General features: G+C 49.0%; 1 protein-coding gene across 1 annotated transcript; it reads left to right on the forward strand.

Moving 5' to 3' along the window:
• Positions 1-429: 429 nt before the first annotated feature.
• On the forward strand, positions 430-20,885 carry zgc:77151 (uncharacterized protein LOC337153 homolog). The gene is made up of 9 exons (XM_064349552.1): positions 430-833; positions 4,117-4,377; positions 11,271-11,463; positions 11,781-12,035; positions 12,506-12,618; positions 13,647-13,794; positions 14,325-14,377; positions 16,148-16,330; positions 16,935-20,885. The coding sequence occupies exons 1-9, from the start codon at positions 813-815 to the stop codon at positions 18,072-18,074; spliced, it is 2,367 nt and encodes a 788-aa protein (XP_064205622.1). The 5' UTR covers positions 430-812; the 3' UTR covers positions 18,075-20,885.
• Positions 20,886-23,571: the final 2,686 nt, after the last annotated feature.

The following is a 23,571-nucleotide window of genomic DNA, read 5'->3' on the forward strand; positions in this document are numbered from 1 at the left end:
TAACTGGATTTTCCCCTAAAAACTTAGTTTTGCAGCCACGAGAGTGAAACAATAATGTGCAGACTCCCCCTGCTGGTCGAGCAGTTTATTTTCTCCAAAAGCACTGTAATATTTTATTTACAGTAAACAATAAGAAAACGTCATATGCACTGCACCCAATACGTGTGCTGAAATTACACTGTGAAATGAACGTGTTTAAAAAAAGATGTGCCATATCTTTTATATTTGTTTTAATATGGTGCGGAATTTCTAAAAAAAAAAAAAAAACGGTTCGCTACTAAATTGCCCACCAAGATTATTCAGGTCGCAGAAACTCGTGAATCACAATGTTGCATTACGGTTTGCGTAACTTGGCGAGAAGTGAGCTCGTGTCCTTGCTCGTGTGAGCGTTTCATTGTCGAAGTCGGGGGAATCAAATCCGCAAACACAAAGTTGGGATAATCACCATATGCCTTTCCTACGCATGCTCCGTATATTTTAAGCTAAGCATTGCTCTTTACAATTTAATATTCCGCCAACATGAAGTCGATGGACGCGGGTTTTAAATGTAAAACGTAACTTTTTTTATTTTCACACCCAATAATCAAATGTATTAACGCTTAAATACGCGATTTATGAAGTTTATCCGCTTCCATATTATCAATAAGTTCTACTTTCGTTAAGACTGAGTTTGGCCACACCTAGATCCTGTCCTATTTTCACAAAAAAAGAGAAGGCTTTTCTTCTTGTGCATTTGTTTGCGTGCCGGTGAGTACCCGGCTGTGTAACTTGATAGGAGTCCTAGCGAAGCAATAAGGGAATGTTGGGCAGCTATGGAGCGGAATGCAATCCAGGTAACGCTAATACTCACTTTATATTATTTTCAAATAAATCGCCGTAAACGAACGCTGACGCATGCTTGTTTTACCTGTTGCCAAGAGGAATAAACCGAGTTGATATCGCGATCATTTCTAGATCTGCTGGCTTCTCTTCGGACATATAAAACTTGTTTTAGCATGTGTCGGATTGATTGTTATCCTGTGTAGCTAGCGAACACTTCTGAAATGTAAACTTCTTTGAATGAGTGGAAACTTTTTTTTTAAATATCGTTTTTGTGAAACATCGAAATCGGCGGTGTGCTAATGTCATAAACCCTTAGAAGACGACTTTATTAGCAAAGTTCAACATTTTAATTCGACATCAATATTTCGATATTTTAAGTTAATGATTAATTTCTTTGTGTGTCGTGTCGACTACCTAGGTCCTCATTCAACCCCCACCCCCACATTACAGATTAGCTAAACGCATTTCTGTATTTCTGAAACTCTTTTGGTTATGTTCAGATGATATTGTTTCCGTAATTCAACGATTCGTATTGCTCCATAATGCTTCGATATTGTGAAATATCAGAGATGTAACTAAATATTTTTTTATGATTAACAACATAATTTAAAATTGTTGGCTATATCGCTGGTAAGACAACTAGGTGGAGCATTTGATTTATTATAGAAATGGCCGGCATTTTCTCTTGACGTTTTTAAAAGTTTCTTCCTCAGGCTCTATGTCTCTTGTGTAATTGGAATAAAAAGGAATATTAATATTGAAAGGAAACCACAGTGCTTTGTACTTGAATTTACGATTACCGGACTAGCAAGCTCATATAAAGCAGTTCTTTATTTTCTATGGAATGTGTATGTTATATTACAAACTTTATCGATAGTGGGGAGTATTCTAATTATATATATATATATATCTACGTGCAACATGTAATGTTTAAAAACAAATTATATTCATTTTTATTATTCGTAAAATTAATAGTATAGATGTGATTCTAAACGTTTGAATATTAGCTGATTTAATAATTTTGAGCATATATTGCTTTCGCCTAAATTCACTAGCATTCTGTCTTTGATCGGTGTGACATTGTGTAAACAATATTTAGAATGATATGAAATCCCAAGGTCAGATATGTTGCTTATGTTGCTTTTTTTTTGATAAGTGCTTGTACTTCTGGTTTCCTGTTGGTTTTTTGTCCTAGCCAATGTGCACCTGAGTGCTGCAGTAACACATTTGAGGCGTTATTTTTGAAATGCATGCATTAAAGCAACAGTATTGAGATTCGCCTTTTTTTTTTTTTTTTTTTTTTTTGCTTTTTATCACACTGCTCGCGTGCCTCGTTCTGGCCGCTAGTAGGCCCAGTGTTGCTGCACGCGCTTCACTCTGTGGCTCGTGAATAAAGGCTCAGTTTCTCTGTGAGGGAGACTGCAGAGAAGTCCTCATACGGAACTTTTTACTCGACAGCAGCGAGGACGAAATGTACACGTATCGCCTTCTGTTCAAACACCGTGCGATAAGATTGATCATTTTAATTCGCAGATTAAACTGGTGTGATCAATATTTTAAATGGATACTAGTCAAAAAATGATTTGGAAAGAAGTTGAACAAACTCGTAGTCTTTAAATCCAAGAAAATGGAATTGGGTTGACCAGTGGCGTGTAGGCTTATGTGAATTTAGCAGGGTTGATCTGGACGTCTTTTAAAATATAATAATCATCTGTTAAGAATAAAAAATTTGCTAACAACGTTTGTACGCCTAATGACGTTAGTGTTAGTACCTCACTCGTCTACTTGTTTTTATGTACATTAATAGCTTATTCCATTTTGCCAATATGTTGCTCAAATTCTGTTCTTGTTGGGGAAAAAACGTCACTCCTCTAAATGAGTGGAAAATACATACAGACTCACATTGCTGTCAGTAATTATCCTAAGTAGATTAATGCGCCGGAATGCGGTTTGGTACACAGTAACTCTGAATAGGAACGGGGAGGCATTTTCTTTAATGCAGATGAAAAAGAACAAACGCTGCCAATCTCTTGCAGTGGCTGACTGGAAAAAAAATAGGAGTATTTCACAAGGCTCACTGGAAACAGATTATTCATATGGTGAGCCACGGCACTGATGTGAATATTTGTTCAGCGCACCATGTTTATAAATGCCGAGGAATGCAGACCTTTGACAGAAACGCTGGGTTGAATCGGTTAAAATGTGCAGTTTCCCAGATGAAATAATGTGTATCATGTGAAGGCGTGTGGAATGGGGCTGAGCGCTCGGGCCGGGGCTAAACCTTCTTAAGCACTGTGTGTTTTTCATTTCCACACGTTCAAGTAACAGCGTTGTGGCGTACAAACCTTTTTGCACATAAAGGTCAAAATGCAAGATGACTTTCCGCCAGCATAAGAATACCTCGGTAAAATGAGCAGGGGAAAGACTGAAGGAAGACTAAATCAAATTGCATCATCACCCCCCCCCCCCTTCTTTATACGGAAACAATGCATTTCTCTGACCCAACCAGATCGAACCAACCGAAGAATTCTTCCTTCTTTGTTGCACAACTGACTTAATTTACATACTCTTATTTTACTTTGTGGTGAAAACAACTTCAAGTCTAACGTACAGGGAACAGAATTCAGTTGTTCTGAAATGCTTGGAGGGGGGAGAACGTCTTGGTTTGCCGTCGATTCTGTCTTTAGTAAACCATTGTCAAGCCTTCTGCCAACAGAAGAATAAGTTGGCGAAGGTTTTTCTCTTTGTATTTAATTGGAATGGTATCCTGTTTTTAGAACTTCAGGACCCAGTGAAGGCAAGAACTCAGCAGTCAGTGTGTGTTCGCTTCCTTTACTGCATTGAAAATAATGCTGAATTTATAGTGTGGTACATTATCATTTGTAGTTTATTTCCCTGTTGGCAGGATATGGAATATCTGGTGGCACTCTGGGAGGAAAAAAAAAAAAAAATCATTTTTTTTAAGTAACTTCATTTCATTGCTTATAAGATCTGTAGTGTGGCACAGGAAGTGGGCCACGCCATGTGACCCCTCCCATGTTTTATCTCCTTTTGCAGGGGGATCTATGGTCATGTGCTGCATGAACTGTGTGTAGCATTGGGGGAGGCTGGGGGGTCTCTGTTTGAAGGGGCTCCTTGTCTCTGCTCTGGCCAGTGGTTTGGGCCCTTGGGGGCGGGCTCTCTGTTTGACTGATGCAGCTCCTTGTCTCTGCTCTGGGTAGTGGTTGGGTGCGAGGGGAGAGGGGGCGGGGTCTATGTTTGACTGACGGAGCTCCTTGTCTCTGCTCTGGGCAGTGGTTGGGCGCCCCCTGCTGCCTGCGCGGGTCCTTCGCCTTCTACAAGTCCTTCTGCTGTCGGCGGGAGGAGGAGCGTCCGGCGGCGGTCTGGAAGCTGGGCGAGTTCTACTTCCTGCGCTGCGGCCCCCAGGAGCCCGTGTGCGTCGCTGAGCTGGCCCTGCTGTGGGAGGACCGCGCACAGCGCCACCTGCTGGCCAGCTCCAGGCTCTACTTCCTCCCGGAGGACACCCCCAAGGGCCGGACAGGGGAGCACGGAGAGGTGAGGAGGAGGGTTAGGGTTAGGGAGGACACCCCCAAGGGCCAGACAGGGGAGCACGGAGAGGTGAAGATGAGGGTTAGGGTTAGGGAGGACACCCCCAAGGGCCAGACAGGGGAGCACGGAGAGGTGAGGAGGAGGGTTAGGGAGGACACCCCAAGGGCCGGCAGGGGGCACGGAGGTGAGGTGTGTGGGGTGTGGGGCAGGGCAGGTGGTTTGACGGGGGGGGTCTGGGGCGAGGGGCGGGTGGCTTTGATGGGGGGGGGGTGGGGGCGGGTGGATTGATGGGCTGGGGGGTGTGGGGGCAGGTGGGTTTGACTGCGCGGTGGGTTTTGATGGGGCTGGGGGGTGTGGGGGGCAGGTGGGTTTTGACTGCGCGGGTGGGTTTTGATGGGGCTGGGGGGGGGGGGTGTGGGGGGGCAGGTGGGTTTTGATGGGGCTGGGGGGGTGTGGGGGAGGGGCGGGTGGGTTTTGATGGGGCTGGGGGGGTGTGGGGGGGCGGGTGGATTTTGATGGGGCGGGGATTGTGTGCAGTCATCCAGTTCTCCGGATGCTCCTGTGTCTCGCATCCCTGGGGCAGCATTAGCTCTCCTGTGTCCGCTGTGGCTTGGGTTTCATGTCCCACACCCTGCCGGGATCGAGTTTGTTTCTCTGCGGGCTGCTCTGCTCTCTGCGCTGGGCCGTATCCTGGGTATCTGGGCCTTATTGTGCCGTGCAGGAATGTGGGCTGGTGAGTGTGGATCTCGTCCGTGAGCTGCTAGCAGACGTAGCCGCCGCCGAGAGGGGGCCTCAGAGTATTATGTCACTGAAGTGTCAAATTAAAAGTCCTCATGTTTCGGTTTGCAACAAAGGATTTAGCAAATGTGTTTGTGGGCTCTGATATTTTATGATATGCTTTTGGGCTGCACAGAACTTCAGTTGTGAGGAAAGAAATTACACTTTGAAGCCATTCAAGCATGTTTTGTTGAAACTATACAGATTTCACAATGGCACATTTTCTTCCCTTTACACAGACTGTGTACCATTATGAGAAGAACATTGCTTTTACATCCAGAAATAGTTTGAACGGTGTAATGTGTTACAGATGTGGTCAGTCTCAGCCAGAATATTTCCATATCATTTTCAGAAACCCTAAATTAATTTTTCTCTAATACGTGGTAGCCTGTTTTTAATTCTTTCAAAAGGTTTTGCTGTATATAGTCTTCAGTGGTGTCGGTTGGAGACTGCTAGGCACATAAATATCACAAACACTGAAGTTCTGAAGTCTGACTAAGTGTTTCTGAGGTAGTCATCTACACAAATGCTCAGGGAAGCCATTTTGTTGCCAAAATGTCTGACTGTAATATTGGATGAACAGCTCAGTACAAACTACAACCAAAATAAAGTCACAGAAAACCCTGACCATTAAAAAATAATAATAATAATAATTCACACGGTCCATTTACCAGTTAATTTAAATTTGATACAGAGTTTTCCTGTAGGTCTGTTTATGCCCAAAGCCCACACTTGCTTAACGCTGTATCTGGCATATTGCATGTGAGTTTCAGTGAATGAGCAGTGGTCAGTTGCTTATACCCGCCTCGCACTGGTGGTATTTGGAACCAAATCTCTGTTTACCAATCACATCCCACGCTGCTGTGATGGACACTTCCGCAGCAGCCTCTCTCCCTGTTTCCAGCTGTGTCCAGTCCTCTGATTGGCTGCTTCCCTAGTTCTAAATGGATGTGATTGGCCTCCTGCTGAATTTAGCCCTGTTGTGCCGGCACACTTGCAGTGACTCCTAAATGGGCTTTGCTATGGTTTGGATGATATTTGGGCAGTTCTAGCTTTGTGGGGCCAGTGCACATGGGTATTTGGGTTAGGATTAGGGTTAGATATGGGCACACGGGTATTTGGGTTAGGGTTAGATATGGGCACACGGGTATTTGGGTTAGGGTTCGGGTTAGATATGGGCACATGGGTATTTGGGTTAGGGTTAGGGTTAGATATGGGCACACGGGTATTTGGGTTAGGGTTAGATATGGGCACACGGGTATTTGGGTTAGGGTTCGGGTTAGATATGGGCACATGGGTATTTGGGTTAGGGTTGGGGTTAGATATGGGCACATGGGTATTTGGGTTAGGGTTAGGGTTAGATATGGGCACATGGGTATTTGGGTTAGGGTTAGGGTTAGATATGGGCACATGGGTATTTGGGCAGTTCCGTACACGTGGGTGTGTGTGCTGCCAGGAGGGGAGCGCCTCTCTCTTTGTGGTGGGGGCGTGGGGAGTTCTCTCGGGGGTGTCGGGTTTGGGGAGTGATTGCGGGTGTGGCTGAGCCGTTTCGTTAGCGGCTGAGCAGGCTAGCTCTGAAGGCCAGCTCCGTGGCTGTGGATCTGATGGGAGCTGCTACAGGCAGCCCGTGGAGCGAGATGTGCCGGGGTGTGGTGAGGGCTTGCCCGGGAAGGCTGTTGGCAAGTTGCAAAGCTGCATTCTGTATTAAAATTATTAGGGTGAAACAGGGCCAATAACAAAGAGCTGATCTTTCAGTTAATATACACTGGTGTACGGGCTGTGTGAAATGCACCATTAGCTAGACTTCCAGTCTTCAATTATGTAGATAAATGTATATTTATGAAACGAGCAATAGGAGATCCTGTATAATATGCTGATATTGCTGTAATACTAAAGCTGAGCTTTCGTGTCTAGATTGTCTGTTGACACCCTTTAAAAGAATGTGTGTGTAGTAGGAACTTGGGTTGTTCTGTGGGTGTGTGTGGAAAATGTCAATTAATTCCTTTTCACAATCAGCAAGCTCGGGTGTATCCATGTTATTTTGAGCGAAACACGTTAGATTTCTCATTCGTTCAGTTCAGTTCTTCATTTGCATGACTGTTGCTGGTCTGACAGGCTACATTTGTTCTGTGTTAAGGTCGCATTTTGGCAACAAAATGGTGTCAAAACCCTACGGCCTGTGAGTGTAGGGACAGGAGTGCTGTGCCAATCCTGCATTGCGTAACCTACACCTTATTGAAGTCACGTGATCCGTGTGTTATCCAATAAGGGCCAGTGTGCCAAGGCACAAAGAGGCCTGACTTTTACTCAGTAGAAATGAGTGTGTCTTCACACCAGTTAAATGTAGTGTCCTGGTGAAATCTTGCTGGTGCAAAGGGAGTAATACTTTTTTTTTTTTTTAATTGGGAAATATCTGTCGGTTGGAAGCTATGTTCCTATAGAAACGGATGGAGGTGGGCGGGCAGAAGGATAGCATAAACAATCTGCTTAGTGAAGTTGGTTTATCATTAAATCAGACTCGTTTATTACTGTTATTTTTTAACCAGAAAGTCTAAATGATCATACTGTGGATCCCAATGAGATGCTGCTAGTATTCATGTGTTTATTTGTGGAAAAAAGCTTTTTCATGGTTACACGGCGCTCTGGCTGATGAGAGCAGAACAGAGACGGCATCTGGGCTCCAGAAAGGGCTTTGATTTCACTCCACAGTTGCGTGTTCAGCTGGTAGAAGGCGGCTCTTGGAATGGTTAACTGTGCAGAGAGAGAGAGCGAGTGAGAGAGTGGGAGAGAGAGAGAGAGAAGCGGACCCGCTTTGGTATGGATGGACCGATGACCCTGTGGCTCGTAGCTGAGCAGGGCAGGCCGGGGAGGAGGGAGAGATGAAGTGAATTGTGAATGTGTGAGAATACCTCACATCAGGATCAGATATTTGAAACTTTTCAGGCTGCAGCTGGGGGCCACTAGAGGGCGACAAAGGGACATGAACAGGTCTGTTAATAAAAGCACAGTTTCCACTGACAGACAGACAGTTCATCCAGTCATGTTGAGTTTTGTGTGGCTAAGAGTGTTAATTCTGTCAGGTAGCGACTGGCATTGTAATGGGGAGTTCTAGCCCATCAGATCTATCGATCTGTAGCACACAAAGCTGCCAGCCCGGGACTTACACTGTTAATCTAAACTAGATGACTTTGTGTAGAAATGTGAAAGGAAAATGGCTGCCGCAGTGGAACGACCAGCGGGAGAATCAGACTGTGATGTCATTAATAGTTAATTAATAGTATTAATAGTAATATTATAGCTTTTGTGTGTATCGGGCAGGAGAGGAAGAGTGAATGCAGTGATCGTTTCCAGCCTGTCTGTACCTGTCTGTACGTGTCTGTACCTGTCTGCGCGTGTCTGCGCGTGTCTGCGCGTGTCTGCGCGTGTCTGCACGTGTCTGCACGTGTCTGTACGTGTCTGTGCGTGTCTGTAAGTGTCTGTACCTGTCTGTACCTGTCTGTACATGCCTGTACGTGTCTGTACGTGTCTGTACGTGTCTGTACCTGTCTGTACCTGTCTGTACCTGTCTGTACGTGTCTGTGTCTGTACGTGTCTGTACCTGTCTGTACGTGTCTGTACATGTCTGTACATGTCTGTGCGTGTCTGTAAGTGTCTGTAAGTGTCTGTAAGTGTGCCCCGGCTGTTCTCGCTCATTTCGAGCAGCGAGTGTTGGTATAATTTGCACGTAATTTGTGTCCAGTCAAATACCCGCTTATTACTGGCAGGTTCATGTGAGGCTGAGGTTCTCAGACTGAAACCGTGAAGCTGGGAGCACTGAAATAAACGCAGTGAGCGTGGAGACGTGCGGTTTGGTCCTGTCCCTGTGATGTGCGGTTTGGTCCTGTCCCTGTGATGTGCGGTTTGGTCCTGTCCCTGCGATGCGTGGTTTGGTCCTGTGATGTGAGGTTTGGTCCTGTCCCTGCGATGTGCGGTTTGGTCCTGTGATGTGCAGTTTGGCCCTGTCCCTGCGATGTGCGGTTTGGTCCTGTGATGTGCGGTTTGGTCCTGTCCCTGCGATGTGCGGTTTGGTCCTGTCCCTGCGATGTGCGGTTTGGTCCTGTGATGTGCGGTTTGGTCCTGTCCCTGCGATGTGCGGTTTGGTCCTGTGATGTGCGGTTTGGTCCTGTCCCTGCGATGTGCGGTTTGGTCCTGTGATGTGCGGTTTGGTCCTGTGATGTGCGGTTTGGCCCTGTCCCTGTGATGTGAGGTTTGGTCCTGTGATGTGCGGTTTGGTCCTGTGATGTGCGGTTTGGCCCTGTCCCTGTGATGTGCGGTTTGGTCCTGTGATGCGCGGTTTGGTCCTGTCCCTGTGATGTGCGGTTTGGTCCTGTCCCTGTGATGTGCGGTTTGGTCCTGTGATGCGCAGTTTGGTCCTGTGATGCGCAGTTCGGTCCTGTGATGCGCAGTTTGGTTCTGTGATGCGCAGTTTGGTCCTGTGATGCGCGGTTTGGTCCTGTGATGCGCAGTTCGGTCCTGTGATGCGCAGTTTGGTTCTGTGATGTGCAGTTTGGTCCTGTGATGCGCGGTTTGGTCCTGTGGTGCGCAGTTTGGTCCTGTGATGTGCGGTTTGGTCCTGTGATGCGATGTGCGGTTTGGTCCTGTGATGCGCGGTTTGGTCCTGTGATGCGTGTTTTGGTCCTGTGATGCGCGGTTTGGTCCTGTGCCTGTGATGCGCGGTTTGGTCCTGTGATGTGCGGTTTGGTCCTGTGATGCGTGTTTTGGTCCTGTGAGGCGGTTTGGTCCTGGCAGCCTCACGCGCTGCCGGTGCTTCGGTAGGATCCGGGCGTGCCGTTAAAGCACCGGCAGCGAGTCCGTTTCCTGCGGGCGAGCGAGGCGGTTTCCTGCGGGCGAGCGAGGCGGTTTCCTGCGGGCGAGCGAGGCGGTTTCCTGCGGGCGAGCGAGGCGGTTTCCTGCGGGCGAGCTTCTCTGTTCCCACCCCCGGCCGGTCTGGCTCTGCTCTGCATGTCAGCGACAGAAGTCCCGCTGAGCCTCCTCTGGCAGCGTCCCCCAGAACAGGGCTGACCGTCCCGCGTGTGATTTATCCCAGATGCTGGGGGGGGTGGGTGTCTTCTCTAAGTTTAGAAGCAGATGCGCTTGAGTAATGGATGACTGTGCTGGGTCTCTTCCTGCCGCTCGCACACGCTCACACAAGCTCGCACACGCTCACACACGCTCCCACACGCTCGCACACGCTCACACACGCTCACACACGCTCACACACGCTCCCGCTCCGCGGAGGTCCTGCAGATGAAACGTTTTGATGTTTCTCTGCGCTGCCGCGCTCTTCTCCTGCGGTGACCTTGCCCGACCTCTAACGGCGCTCGGACCTCCCGTTATTCCAGCCTGTCTGTGTCGCTGAGGAGGAACGGATAAGCTGCTCTTTATTTCCCTAAAACCCTTTATTTGTGATGTGGTTTTTGGGAGCGCTTCCCTTAGACTTCATTAGTGCTGGCGCCGTGGTGAGACTGTAGTTTAGTGCAGCAGTGTGGCATTATGGGAAAGACACTGAGCTTGAAGCTCCAGGGGTTGCAGGTTCGAGTGCTGTGCCCTCGAGCCGCGTGCTTAAGGATCAGTAATCTAACTGCTGCAGGATTAAAGTGAGCTGCTTCAGTGCGTGTCCTGCTGTATGAACGGTCCGTACGGTGAGGACTGTGAGCTGCGTGTGCTGCTCTGGATAAGAGCCTTTCCTAAGTGCCTTCAGAATGGAAATGTAAATATTCAGAGAAAATATCATAAATCAGATTTTCATGAATGTGGGATCTCCCCCACCCCCCAGTCTGGCGTAAAAGGGATGAGGGACTGTCTGTTCTCTTTCATGCGTAAATTATTTGTATTCTCTATTGTCTGCACGTTTCTCTTCCCAGAACCAGCAGGTTTTCACACTGACGCACTGAGAATGGAATGTGAAAGTCACCCTGGGATTGGTGTGCTCACACCCTTCTGCCATTGGTGGAGACTGTCAATAAACAATAAACGTAAAGAAAAAAAAACTGTGGTTAAGTTTCATTCTCTGTTCATTCTGTGAAACAGGCGGCAGGCTCTAAAGCGTTTGGTTGGTTAGTGGGGTTTGTGTTCCTCTCCAGGACGAAGTTCTGGCGGTGTCGAAGAAGATGGTGATCCGGGTGGAGGACCTGGTGAACTGGACCTGCCCGGAACCTTCCGGATGGAAGAGAAGTGGGCGGAAGGTCAAAGGCTCGGACGGCTGTAACGGAACCTCACCGGCCGCGACCTCTGACCCTGGCGAGCCGAAGGCGGAGCCTGAGCTTGAGCGTGAAGGTGAGCGTGTGCGTGAAGGTGAGCGTGAAGGTGAGCGTGTGCATGAGTGTCAGTGTGAGCATGAGCGTGTGCGTGACCGTGAAGGTGAGCGTGAGCATGAAAGTGAGTGTGTGTGTGAGCGTGATTGTGAGCGTGAAGGTGAGCGTGAGTGTGAGCGTGAGCCTGAGTGTGAGTGTGAGCGTGTGTGAGGCGTGTGAGCAGCTGATTGTGAGGCGTGGCTTGTGCGGAGGCAGGTGACTTCTTTGTGGGCGTGGTCCCTGCATGTGTGGCGGTACGCTGATGGAGCAGCAGCTGGGCTCTTTGGGGTTCCCCTGCAGGTGGGGTACCTGTGGAGCAGCAGCGGGTGAGGGTGCTGAGCTACCTGCAGTACTGTCGCTTCCGTTCCCTTCAGCGACGCATACAGGACCCCCCCAGCTCCCCTGGCCCCCCCGGCCCCCCTGGCCCACAGGACCCCCACCTGCTGGCCCTGGGGGGCATTCGGACGGCGCACCACAACACCCTGGTGCTGTACTGCCGGGACACCTTTAACCACCCCACCCTGGACAGCAGCGCCCGCGTGTGGACCCAGCTGGGTGAGTTCAGGAGTTTTAGGTTGTGAGGATTCAGTAAAAACACTCTTTGCCGTTTTGTAATTGGGTGAGCTTCAGCGTGTCTCAGACCGTCTGTGACTGTGTTTATCTGTGTTTATGGATCCCACGGGGCTCCTTGTGTTAACGTCTCTGAGCAGCTGTAGAGTAGTGCAGCCCTTGGTGTACTCTACTGAAGCATGTGACGTCCATGAGCAACGTGGGTAAACTTCTGCAGGAATGAAAACGTACAGCCTTTTTATAAATCCATTAGCTCTACGAATATAACAGATTATCTCTGCAACTAGAATATATCCATTAGCTCTTGGGTTTTTTAGCTATTGGGCAAAACTAAAATGCAATCCCTACATTTAAGAATGATTTGTGATCTTTGAATGCTGCGTGTGATTGGTGGAGAGGGCCTGCTCTTCTCTGGCCTTCTGTTCTGTTCAAACTCCTGTCCGATTCTATCCCAGGATGCACCTCTCTCAGCCTGAAGGGAAGGCCTCGCAAGAGGAGGGGCAGAGACGGGAAGGGGATGGAGAGACCGCCCCTCAACCAATCAGAGTCCTGGATTGAGAAGATGAAGGTAGGCTTAAAAAAGCTGAAGTAGTTCAACAGCCGTTTTCTGTAAATCTCCTGTACAAAAACTTTTTTTATTTTTTATTTAACTTATAGATATAGCTACCAGATTTTACATGGTGCTTCTTAACCAAAATAGTTGATAATTTACATGAGCTTTTTTGATATATTAGGTAATTTCTATGGAATTGTATGTGGAAAATGGCACAAAAAAACCTTTTGGCATATACATAGGTTTTTAAAAATAATTCATGAATAAAACAAACATTTGAAAAACCCCTCTGTAGATCACCAGCTATTGGACTGAAAGATGACCTCTGACGTAATCCACTGAGGGGGAAAAAGTGTTTTAACAATACACAGGAATTTAAGATGAAATGTAAATTTGAGAGCGATGCTGGGAGGCCGGCCAGTCTGGCAGCGGCACTGAGCCAGTTTGTATTTATATTCCGGCGCTGAGTTTCACCAGCAATAACAGGAAGTCGGGGAAACCGAACAGCTATAATGGCCCTTTGTGATATTTCTGTGCAGAAGCTGGTGTTTTCAAAAGGTTTTTGAACAATTCATTTTATTTAAAAACTGCTTCCTCGCCACTCAAAGTGCTTAGCATGCTTGACTCTGTTGTTGCCAGGGAGAGGTTAGCTTCTGTAGCTGGCGTACTGGCTGAGTGCGTCGGTCCTTACAGCTGAATAAAATGGAGACCTGCGGTTTGATGGAATCTGGAGCTTATTGTGTGCTGCCCTCCCATCAGATTTGTTTAGATGAGCTAAAATAAGCTCTTCCCCTGCATCCTGCCTGCTCCACGCAGTGCTCTCTCAGTGAGCCTGTGCCAGCCAGCGCCTCAGTGTTCGTCCGACGGACGCTTCTCCAGCTGAGAAGCAGGACTGTGGAGCGTGTGAATGTGGAGTTAGTGAGCTTCCAGCAGGCAGGACTGCAGTGAACGGGGCGGATGGGAGGCGCAGGTCAGAAACGGGGCGCTGGGGTGCAGCGTGTCCCTGAGTGTGAGCGATCCTAACCCCCCCCCGCCCCCCCCAGGAGAACGTGATGGGCAGTGTGGAGGTGCCGTGGGAGGGGGGCTGGCTCCCCCACCCTGAAGAGCAGCCCTTCCTGGACCAGCTCTTCGCCTTCATGGAGCACCGCGGCTCCCCCATCAGCAAGGTCCCCAACCTGGGCTTCAAAAAGAGTGAGTGCCCTGCGTCGGCTTCAACACAGGTTCAGCACAGCACAGCTTCAGCTCAGCTTCAGCTTCAGCTCAGCACAGCTTCCCATAATCACAGTGCCTGCGTCAGCTTCAGCACAGCACAGCTTCAGCACAGCTTCCCCTAATCACAGTGCCTGCGTCAGCTTCAGCACAGCTTCAGCACAGCACAGCTTCAGCTTCAGCACAGCACAGCTTCAGCTTCAGCTCAGCACAGCTTCCCATAATCACAGCTTCAGCTCAGCACAGCTTCCCCTAATCACAGCTTCAGCACAGCACAGCTTCCCCTAATCACAGCACCATCTTCAGCACAGCTTCTTATGATCACTGTGCTGGCTTCAGACAGGTCTGATCCTGTGCATGACTGTAATTAATGTAAAAATTAAAGATGACTCACATCCTGGAACCCAAAAAGAGAGATTAATAATCAACATTATGCTTTTTAAAAAATGAAAACCCATAATTCCTCACTGATCTCCGAACGTATTAACCGTGTTTTACTCATGTTTCTGCAGTCGATCTTTTCCTTCTCTTCTCCGTGGTGAAGCGGCTGGGAGGTTATGAAAGGGTGAGTATTGGCACCTAAAGGGAAAAAGCTTTAAGAGTTTAAGTGCAGCTGTGGGATCGTTCTGTGTCAGCGTTAAGTAGTGTTGGAGTGCTGCTCTGAGCATGCTCCTGATGTGGGTGTGAAGGTGCTGGTGATCTGTCCGTGTGAGTGTCAACGTTTCTGACACCGTTTGGGTCCTGGTGAATGTAGCCTGTTGAGAGTAGTGTCCTCGTGTGTTTGGAGAACGTTGGCGATGATTTGACTCATTAATGTAAGGGGTTGATTATATTGGTTGGCTTTGACTGATGATGGTGTACTGCCCAGACCTGTCTATGTGAGGGGTTAATAATGGGGATTGATTACATTGATTAGTATTTTGGGTGTGAATGTTACAGGGTTGATGATGATGATTCATTCATTAGTCACATGTGCCTTTGTAAGAGGTTGATGACTGGGACTTGTAGTCAGTGATGGTGTATGATGGTTTCAGCTGGTTTTCTGTGCTAGTTAGTAATGGTTTGGCTGCAGGTTAGTGATTGGCTGGTTTGATGGTTGTATAGGTCAGTGATTGGCTGGTTTGATGGTTGTGCAGGTTAGTGATTGGCTGGTTTGATGGTTGTGCAGGTTAGTGATTGGCTGGTTTGATGGTTGTATAGGTTAGTGATTGGCTGGTTTGATGGTTGTGCAGGTTAATGATTGGCTGGTTTGATGGTTTGGCTGCAGGTTAGTGATAGGCTGGTTTGATGGTTGTGCAGGTCAGTGATTGGCTGGTTTGATGGTTGTGCAGGTTAGTGATTGGCTGGTTTGATGGTTGTGCAGGTTAGTGATTGGCTGGTTTGATGGTTGTATAGGTCAGTGATTGGCTGGTTTGATGGTTGTGCAGGTTAGTGATTGGCTGGTTTGATGGTTGTCCAGGTTAGTGATTTGCTGGTTTGATGGTTGTGCAGGCCAGTGATTGGCTGGTTTGATGGTTGTCCTGGTTAGTGATTTGCTGGTTTGATGGTTGTGCAGGTCAGTGACTGGCTGGTTTGATGGTTGTATAGGTCAGTGATTGGCTGGTTTGATGGTTGTGCAGGTTAGTGATTGGCTGGTTGATGGTTGTATAGGTCAGTGATTGGCTGGTTGATGGTTGTACAGGTTAGTGATTGGCTGGTTGATGGTTGTATAGGTCAGTGATTGGCTGGTTTGGTTGTTTCCTGCAGGTGACGTGAGGCTGGTTGTGGTTGTGCAGGTTAGTGATTGGCTCGGTGCATGGTTGCACAGGCAGGATTGCTGGTTGATGGTTGTGAGTAAGGCCGGTGACGGTGTGTCGTCGACGGGCTTCTGAACCAGGTTCCTAACGGGTCCTCGAGGGTTGAACCGGGTCCCTAACCAGGCTCAACCGGGGATCCCCTGCCAACCGGAGCCTCAACGTGGTGAGAACGGCCCGAAGGTCCACCCGGGTCCCTCCGAACCGGGGTCCCCCTCCTAACCGCGGTCCCCCTCCGAACCGCGGTCCCCCTCCGAACCGGGGTCCCTCTCCTAACCAGGGTCCCCCTCCTAACCGGGGTCCCCCTCCTAACCAGGGTCCCCCTCCTAACCGCGGTCCCTCTCCTACCCACGGTCCCTGCTCACCGGGGTGCTCATCCCAGCCCCATATCCATCTCCTGAGTAATCTGCTCCACCTCACTAACCCTAACCCTAATACCCCAATATTAATCTCCCCCTGTGCGACTGCACACCCCATTCCCTCCCTCACACCCTTATAAATCTCCCCCCTGGGTGACTGCCTAACCCTAACCCCCCCCCGTATTAATCCTCCTCGCTTGCAGGCTGATCCTGGCTTATGAGCAGCATCTGATGGGTGGAGGGGAGGAGCTTTCCAAACCTCAGCTGTCTGCGGCGGCCAATAGGAGCAAGGAGCTGCAGAAGGGGAAAGGAGCAGAGGTCAATCAGAAGGAGAAGACGAGCAGCCCCAATGGGCCCACCAGCCCGGTCAGTTTTACAGAGTCCTGTAGCCTGTTCGCTGTAGCCTGTTCCCTGTAGCCTGTTCCCTGTAGCCTGTTTCCTGTAGCCTGTTCCCTGTAGCTACACTCCGTCCTGTGCTACACTCTGTGCAAATGGCTTGTTTCCTGTAGCCTGTTCGCTGTAGCCTGTTTCCTGTAGCGTGTTTCCTGTAGCCTGTTCCCTGTAGCACGTTTCCTGTAGGGTGTTTCCCTCACTGGTGGATCAGTGCCAGGTGAACGCCTGCAGTAGAAACAGGCTCTGGCTCGGGTTTGAGAGTGAAGTACCCCAACTGATGTGCATTACATTACAGGTATTTAGCAGACGCTCTTATCCAGAGCGACTTACTCAACTTTTTACATTGTATCCATTTATACAGCTGGATATATATACTGAAGTTAAGTATACATATGAAGTTAAGTACCTTGCTCAAGGGTACAACGGCAGTGTCCTACCCGGGAATCGAACCTGCGACCTTTCGGTTACAAGCCCAGTTCCTTACCCACTGTGCTACACTCCGTCCTGTGCTACACTCTGTGCAAATGGCTTGTGTGCAGCAGTGGATTCTGGGTAAATGTGGCCTCCTTGTCCGCAGGCGGTCCCGGTGAGGAAGCGGGGCAGGCCCCCGAGCCGGCGCAACTCCAAAGCCGCGGCAAAAGCGTCCAGTACAGAGGCCACGCCTCCGCAGAGCACACCCGCCACCCGCCAGGAGGGGTCGCTCTTCCAGGAACTCAACTTCAGCAACCTCCAAAACGGGCTGGCGTCCGCGGCCCCCGAGGACCCCCGGCTGGCCCAGCCTCTCGCCCCGTCCCCGCCGCTCCCCCCCCAGCCCAAAGCGGAGCCGGGGGTGAAGGTGGAGGACGTGGCGGCCCTGTCCCCGGCCTCTCTGTCGGCCCTCACCAGACTGCACATGAGCGGGCCCCCAGGGGCCTTCAGCCTGCCCAAGGGCCTGTGCCCGCTGGACCTGTTCCGGTCCCGCCTGGGGCTGGGGGGCGTGGAGGGGCCTGACCCCCCGACCCCCCAGCACCCCTCCGTCCTCCTGTACCAGCCCAAAACCGCGGCCCCCGAGGGCCCGAGGCTCTCTCTGTTCCCGGGGGGGAGGGGGGACGAGCGGGGGCAGAAGGAGGCGGGGGAGGGGCGGGGCCGGCCCCCCATGCCGCCGCTGCGGATCCTCCCATTGGACATCGACTGCAGCCTGCAGGTGCGGCAGCTCATGCGCACGCGGCTCGGCTCCTCCCAGCTCAACTCCTTCGCCAAGAAGCTGACGGAGGTGCTGGCGCAGGACCTGGGCCGGGCGCCGCACCCCGCCCCCCCCGCGCCGGCCAATCAGGAGCAGGCGCTGCCGCTCAACCTCAGCAAGCGCTGCGGCGCCAAGCGGCCGGCCGAGGACGAGGGCGGGGCCGGCGGCTGGCAGGACGGGGGCTCCCCGCTCGCGGCCAAGCGGGCGCGGGCGGAGTGGGACGGCTCGACCCCCCCGGGGGGGCTCCTCAAACACAGCGCCTGCGGGACGCTCCTCCTGGAGGAGCAGGAGGAGCAGGAGGAGCCGGCGGACCTGAGCTGCCCGCGGCGAGCCCGCGCCTCCCTGCGGGAGCAGAGCGCTCGGGGGGCGGGGTCTCCCTGTCCGTCTGGACCTGCCGGGCTGGGGCTGCAGCCGCCATTGGCCAACGGGGCTGATGGAGGCGGAGCTTGGGACAGCTGCTCTGACACTGGAGCAGACTGCAGAGGGGCGGAGTAACAGGAGCATGAAAGACACACACACACACACACACACACACACACACACACACCAACACACAGTCACCTCCTTAGACACACACGCAGTCACACACACACACACAAACTCTGTCTGCATTCATATTTGCATCCATTTTAGCAATATTGCCATATTATGAGTCAGTGCTGAAAAACCGTTAACTTTACTGTACATAGGTTGTCCAGCTTTCATACTTGATTTAATTTAGATTGTTTAAATATTTAATTCTTAAGACATATCCTGCAATAGTTAATCTATTTTTTAAATCCATTTTCCCAATTGTGTACTGTTCTGAGAGTCTGAATTGACACTGAATTGACTGTACATACCTGTCTATACATGTAGTGTGTCCTAATTTAGAGAAACTCAAGGGACAGTTTGTTCTTTAAGAATACAGATTAACTGCATTAAGATGTCATCCAGATTTTCAGTTATGCAATTGTATCGTCTGTCTGCTCTACTGAGTATGTAAACTCGAGATGACCCAGCTTTACCTGCTGTAACGATGTGTTGTTATAATATGAGCAGTTTTAAATTTGATATCTCTGAAGTATCTTTCAGGAAATAATACCTGTGCAAGCAGTTAGATGTCACTTAAAGGTATATTTATGTAATTTTAAATTTTTTCTCGAATCCGTTTCATCCTATCATAACACAAAATGACAGCTTTTTAGCTGCTAAAAATCTCACCAGCATATAGTTCTTGTTTTTAAGCATTGGTTAGCTACGGCATTGCCTCTCAACTCTTCTTTTTAACGTCTATCCCAGGGGTGCCCGGTCTTACCAGAAGAGGGCTGGTGTGAGTTTTTACACTAAAACACCCGATTCATCAAAATAGCAGTCAAGCCTTCGACAGGCAGAGTCAGGCCCCTCTGTGCTGGGCTAAAGCGAGAACCTGCCCCCCCACCGCCCCTTTTCAGGAGAGACCGACACCCCCGCGCCCTGCAGTTAATGATCCTGCTGCTAGCATGCTAGCTGGTTAAATATTAGACTGCGCAGTGGTTTCAGCTGCCGGTTCTGCAGTAGGTATGCTGTGCTCAGGACACTGGAATCCCACCTTCGTCCTTCAGCGCCATTACTTTCCCCTGATAACCTGTGACAGGGGCTTCTTTAGAAAAACGAGCACACAGCCGTTCTCACGCCATTCCTGAATAAATCGCAGGTTTGCGGGGCATAACCGACCAGTGAAAGGCAGGTGGAGGCTGAGATTCTCTCCGTCTTCAGCTGTTAACTGTTTTTGTTTTTTGATAAGCAGTGAATAATGGCAAAGTAGAACTTTGGATTCTAATCTCTCAGTGTACCAAAAAAGGTGTAGTGTACCTTTAAGAAGAAAAAGTGTTGCGCTCTTCTCTCCTATTGGTCCAGAATGCTGGATGTGCGTCTACTGTATCCATTCTACTTCGCCTTTTTCACCAGTGGGTTTCCATGGTATTTAAAAACGATATATTTTAAGGATGCCAAATTTTCAAATTAACCCGCCTGCTCGCTTTTGATAATCCATATTGAAATGACACTAATCTAAACAGTCATGAAACAAAACAGACTTTGACGTTTGTGGGGTGTGAGTTGTCAAAATGTATTTTTTTGTTTTTTTTTGGAAGTTCTGTTCTGACACCTGACCTTTGACCTCACTCATGAGGTGCTGGAGGTCGAGTCTCACCGGAAGTGAGCGGTGTTCTGTGGGCTATTTTGGGTCCTTTAGCATGATATTGCATAATGACCATCAGCATATCACTGCACACACATGGTCAGTATGAGCTGTTTACATCTTTAAATATATATATAAAAACACACCATTTGAGCACACAGTCCTGGTGACCTGCTTTTTGATCATCCTCTGTAATATGTTTGTGTTTTTTCCACAGTTTGATAGAAATATTTTAATAAGTACTGCAGCTGTTTTTTTTATAACTGATGTGTTTTGTGTCATCTTAGTATTGCGGTCCGAGATTCCCGTCCCGGCGTGTAAAGGTGCAGATTTTAAATGTCTCTTGTCTCGTCTGGGCTGTTCTTTTTTTGGTAATTTCCTGTTCAGTGAACATTTTCAATATTTAAGCCTTATTTAATATTCTTTTTGTAGCCTTTAAATGTTTAAAATCATAATTTAAGGTTGTTTACATTCAGTTATGCATGTTGATAAAAATATGTAATGTATTTTTAAAGTGCGTTTCATGCCATGAGCTGACCACACTATCTGACTGGTACTGGTCCAAACCTTTCCCTCCCAGTGTACTCTGTACCCCGCAGAATGGTTCTGCTCGTGGGACCAAACATCAATAGTCTGTCAAAGCGGTTTTTTTTTTTTTTTACTGAAAAAAATAGTTGTCATTTTACAGAACTGTTTGCCTGGGGGACTTTAAAAGATTGCTTGCAATGAAATGTCGAAAAGAAATCACACTTATGCTGTCCTAGATTTGACAGTGATTTATTAACAAGTAACAAAACAATCAGAATATATATGAACAAGTTATGGTGTAATTAAGGGGTTTCTTCCCTGTCTTTTCCCCCCAGTACTTGAAAAGCTGCCGTTCGGGTGCAGATCATGGCATTTTGTGGCTTCTCTGTAAACCTGTGTATCGATGGGCTCACACTGCTGACCCACATTCCTGTATCGATGGGCTGTGAGCCGCATGCCTCTCTGGTCCTGTGTACGAGCCTCCATAGCTGAAGCATTATGTAACTCCGCCATGCACAGCTCTTTGTATCCAGGAATCTGTGATGAAACGTTGAAAGATGGTCATTTAACCATGTGTATTAACACTGTATATTTATATTAAAATTTTATCTCCTGCAGTGTGTCCTGTGTGTCTCCTGTATTATAGACACTGGATCTGAATTCTATTCATGGGCCCAGTTCCCCCGCGTGTCCTGAAGGTGGAGCCATAATGCAATTTTTTTTAGTTTGGTCGGCCACGTGTTTTTACCATTTCGTAATTTTGCGGGGGTGGGGGGTGGGTTCTGCTGTGGAGAAAAATGCTGACGATGCTTCTGAGTGGAGAAGACCAGGAAGGATAGGAGGGGAAGCTTTAACAGCTCTGTGGGGAGAGCTGTGTCTTCCGTGGACAGAAATGACCTCTTTAAATGTTTCCTGCATTTGTTGGGCTGTCGTCAGGCCATCTCTACCTGTGTGATAAAACACGGGCTGAGCATTAACCTGCTGTCTGCTGTCCAGCTGCATTCAGCCAGGTAATCTACCTGGAGCTCCTTCTGTTAAACAGAATGGAAGTGCGTCTGTTTGCTTTTCACGAAAACCAGTCGGTTTTACATCCATGAAGCCAAATCATTTTTCTCAGGGTTATTCGTGCTTTTCATGTTATGGGCTGGAGGAGTGAGTTTGGTTTTATTGGAGCTGTTGTCATGACGTCCTGGCTTCGTGCCCCGCTGCGGGGACACTGTGCGCACGGAGGTGCCTCACAGGGCAGCCGTCTGCAGCAGAACCAGAATGTCTGCCCTCATGCAAATGGGCAGAGCCCCGTAATAAAATGCCCTGCTAGACCTGTTGCGCCCTGTCAGTCAAATTTACTACATCAGGCACTTTGTGTGATGAGATTTCCTTTTAAAGTAACAGGCTAGTCAATGCCCCTCGTTTCCGCAACGTAAAAATACAAATGTTTTGTTTAATCATTTTAATCATTCTAGTCTTAATTTTTGAAGCTGGTTATTTGCATATATGTTTTATATTTTGAGAGGTGAGGAGAGACGTGCATTTCCAGATATACACACGCACGCACGCACGCGCACACACACACACACACACTCGTGCACACGCACACACACACACACACACACCCTGCAGTCCGTGCGGCGGCTCACAGGAGGAAGTGCGCATTCCTGCTCAGGCCAGACTCCTGTAACAACCCAGACATGGCACAGTACAGTCAGCCTGCTCACAACCCCCCCCACTCAGACCCCCCTTCACTGAGACCCCCTCACTCAAACCCCCCCTCACCGAGACCCCCCTCACTGAGACCCCCCTTCACTCAGACCCCCTCGCTCAACCCCCCCACTCAACCCCCTCACTAGACCCCCCCCTCAAACCCCCTCACCAGACCCCCCTCCTCAACCCCCTCACCGAGACCCCCCTCACTCAAACCCCCCTCACTCAGACCCCCCTCACTGAGACCCCCCTCACTCAAACCCCCTCACTCAGACCCCCCCTCACTCAGACCCCCCCACCACTCAGACCCCCTCAGACCCCCCTCCTCAAACTCCCCCTCACAACCCCCTGCTCAAACCCCCTCCTTAGACCCCCTCTCAAACCCCACCTTACTAAACATCCCCCCTCGCTCAACCCTTTCCTTGCTCAAACCCCCCATCGCTCAAACCCCTGCCTCACTCAGACCCCCACCCTGCCCCAGACCCCCCACTCAAACCTGCATTGCATGCATTTCCTTTGCCCTGTCAACAATGTCTCTCTTTCTTCTCTCAGGTTCTTTGGTGACTCCGAAATGGCTCTACTGTACGCGTGTCTGGCGCGCAGGTTCTGTTTTGCGATTGGGTGACTCGATCCTCAGTGCTCACCGATGCCCATAATGATTGGGTGATTCGATCCTCAGTGCTCACCGATGCCCATAATGATTGGGTGATTCGATCCTCAGTGCTCACCGATGCCCATAATGATTGGGTGATTCGATCCTCAGTGCTCACCGATGCCCATAATGGCCTTTGTGAAGCTGCTCTTAACACCGACATTCTGAAATGTGCCCCCTGAAGCCTGAATAGCAGAACTGATAAAAGCTGTCTTTCTGTGAGATGATTCGGACCGTGATTAGAACACTTCAGATGCATAAAAGCAGTGCAGCGATGCTCTAATTGAATCCGTATTAAATTAGTGGCATTGATAAAGGATGGCACATTAGTCCTAGTCTATTTCTTTTACCCAATTTGCTTTATTACTCTTTTGGTCCTTGCCAGTATTTTAATTGGTGAATTTCACTTGTAAATAAGGGAGAAAAAAAGCATTTAAAGTGGGCTCTTTATACGACCTGTTACTGACCGTCCTCCCTGTCTCTAACAATGGGGCTTAAGTCTACAGCAGTTATTTAGCTCTCAGTGCAAATCAACCATCTGCCTGTTTCAGAGGCAGCCGAGCCCTGGGTGGTTTTGTCTGAGGATGACTCTCCAATCAGACCTGGGCCACACGTGTGGGTTCACAGATTTGGGCACTTTGGAACACAGTTTTGTGTGTTTGGGACACATATTTGGGTGTTTGGGAGACAGTTTTGTGTGTTTGGGACACATATTTGTGTGTTTGGGACACATATTTGTGTGTTTGGGAGACAGATTTGGGTGTTTTGGAACACAGATTTGTGTGTTTGGGACACATATTGGGGTGTTTTGGAACACAGATTTGAGTGTTTTGGGACACAGATTTGGGTGTTTTGGAACACAGATTTGGGCCATTTGGGGGACAGATTCGAGCCATTTGGGACGGTGACTCACTGATGGGGACGCAGTTTTTACATGCTGGGCTCCACAC

The sequence above is a fragment of the Anguilla rostrata genome, chromosome 9 (assembly GCF_018555375.3).
Source record: "Anguilla rostrata isolate EN2019 chromosome 9, ASM1855537v3, whole genome shotgun sequence".
Lineage (NCBI taxonomy): Eukaryota > Metazoa > Chordata > Actinopteri > Anguilliformes > Anguillidae > Anguilla > Anguilla rostrata.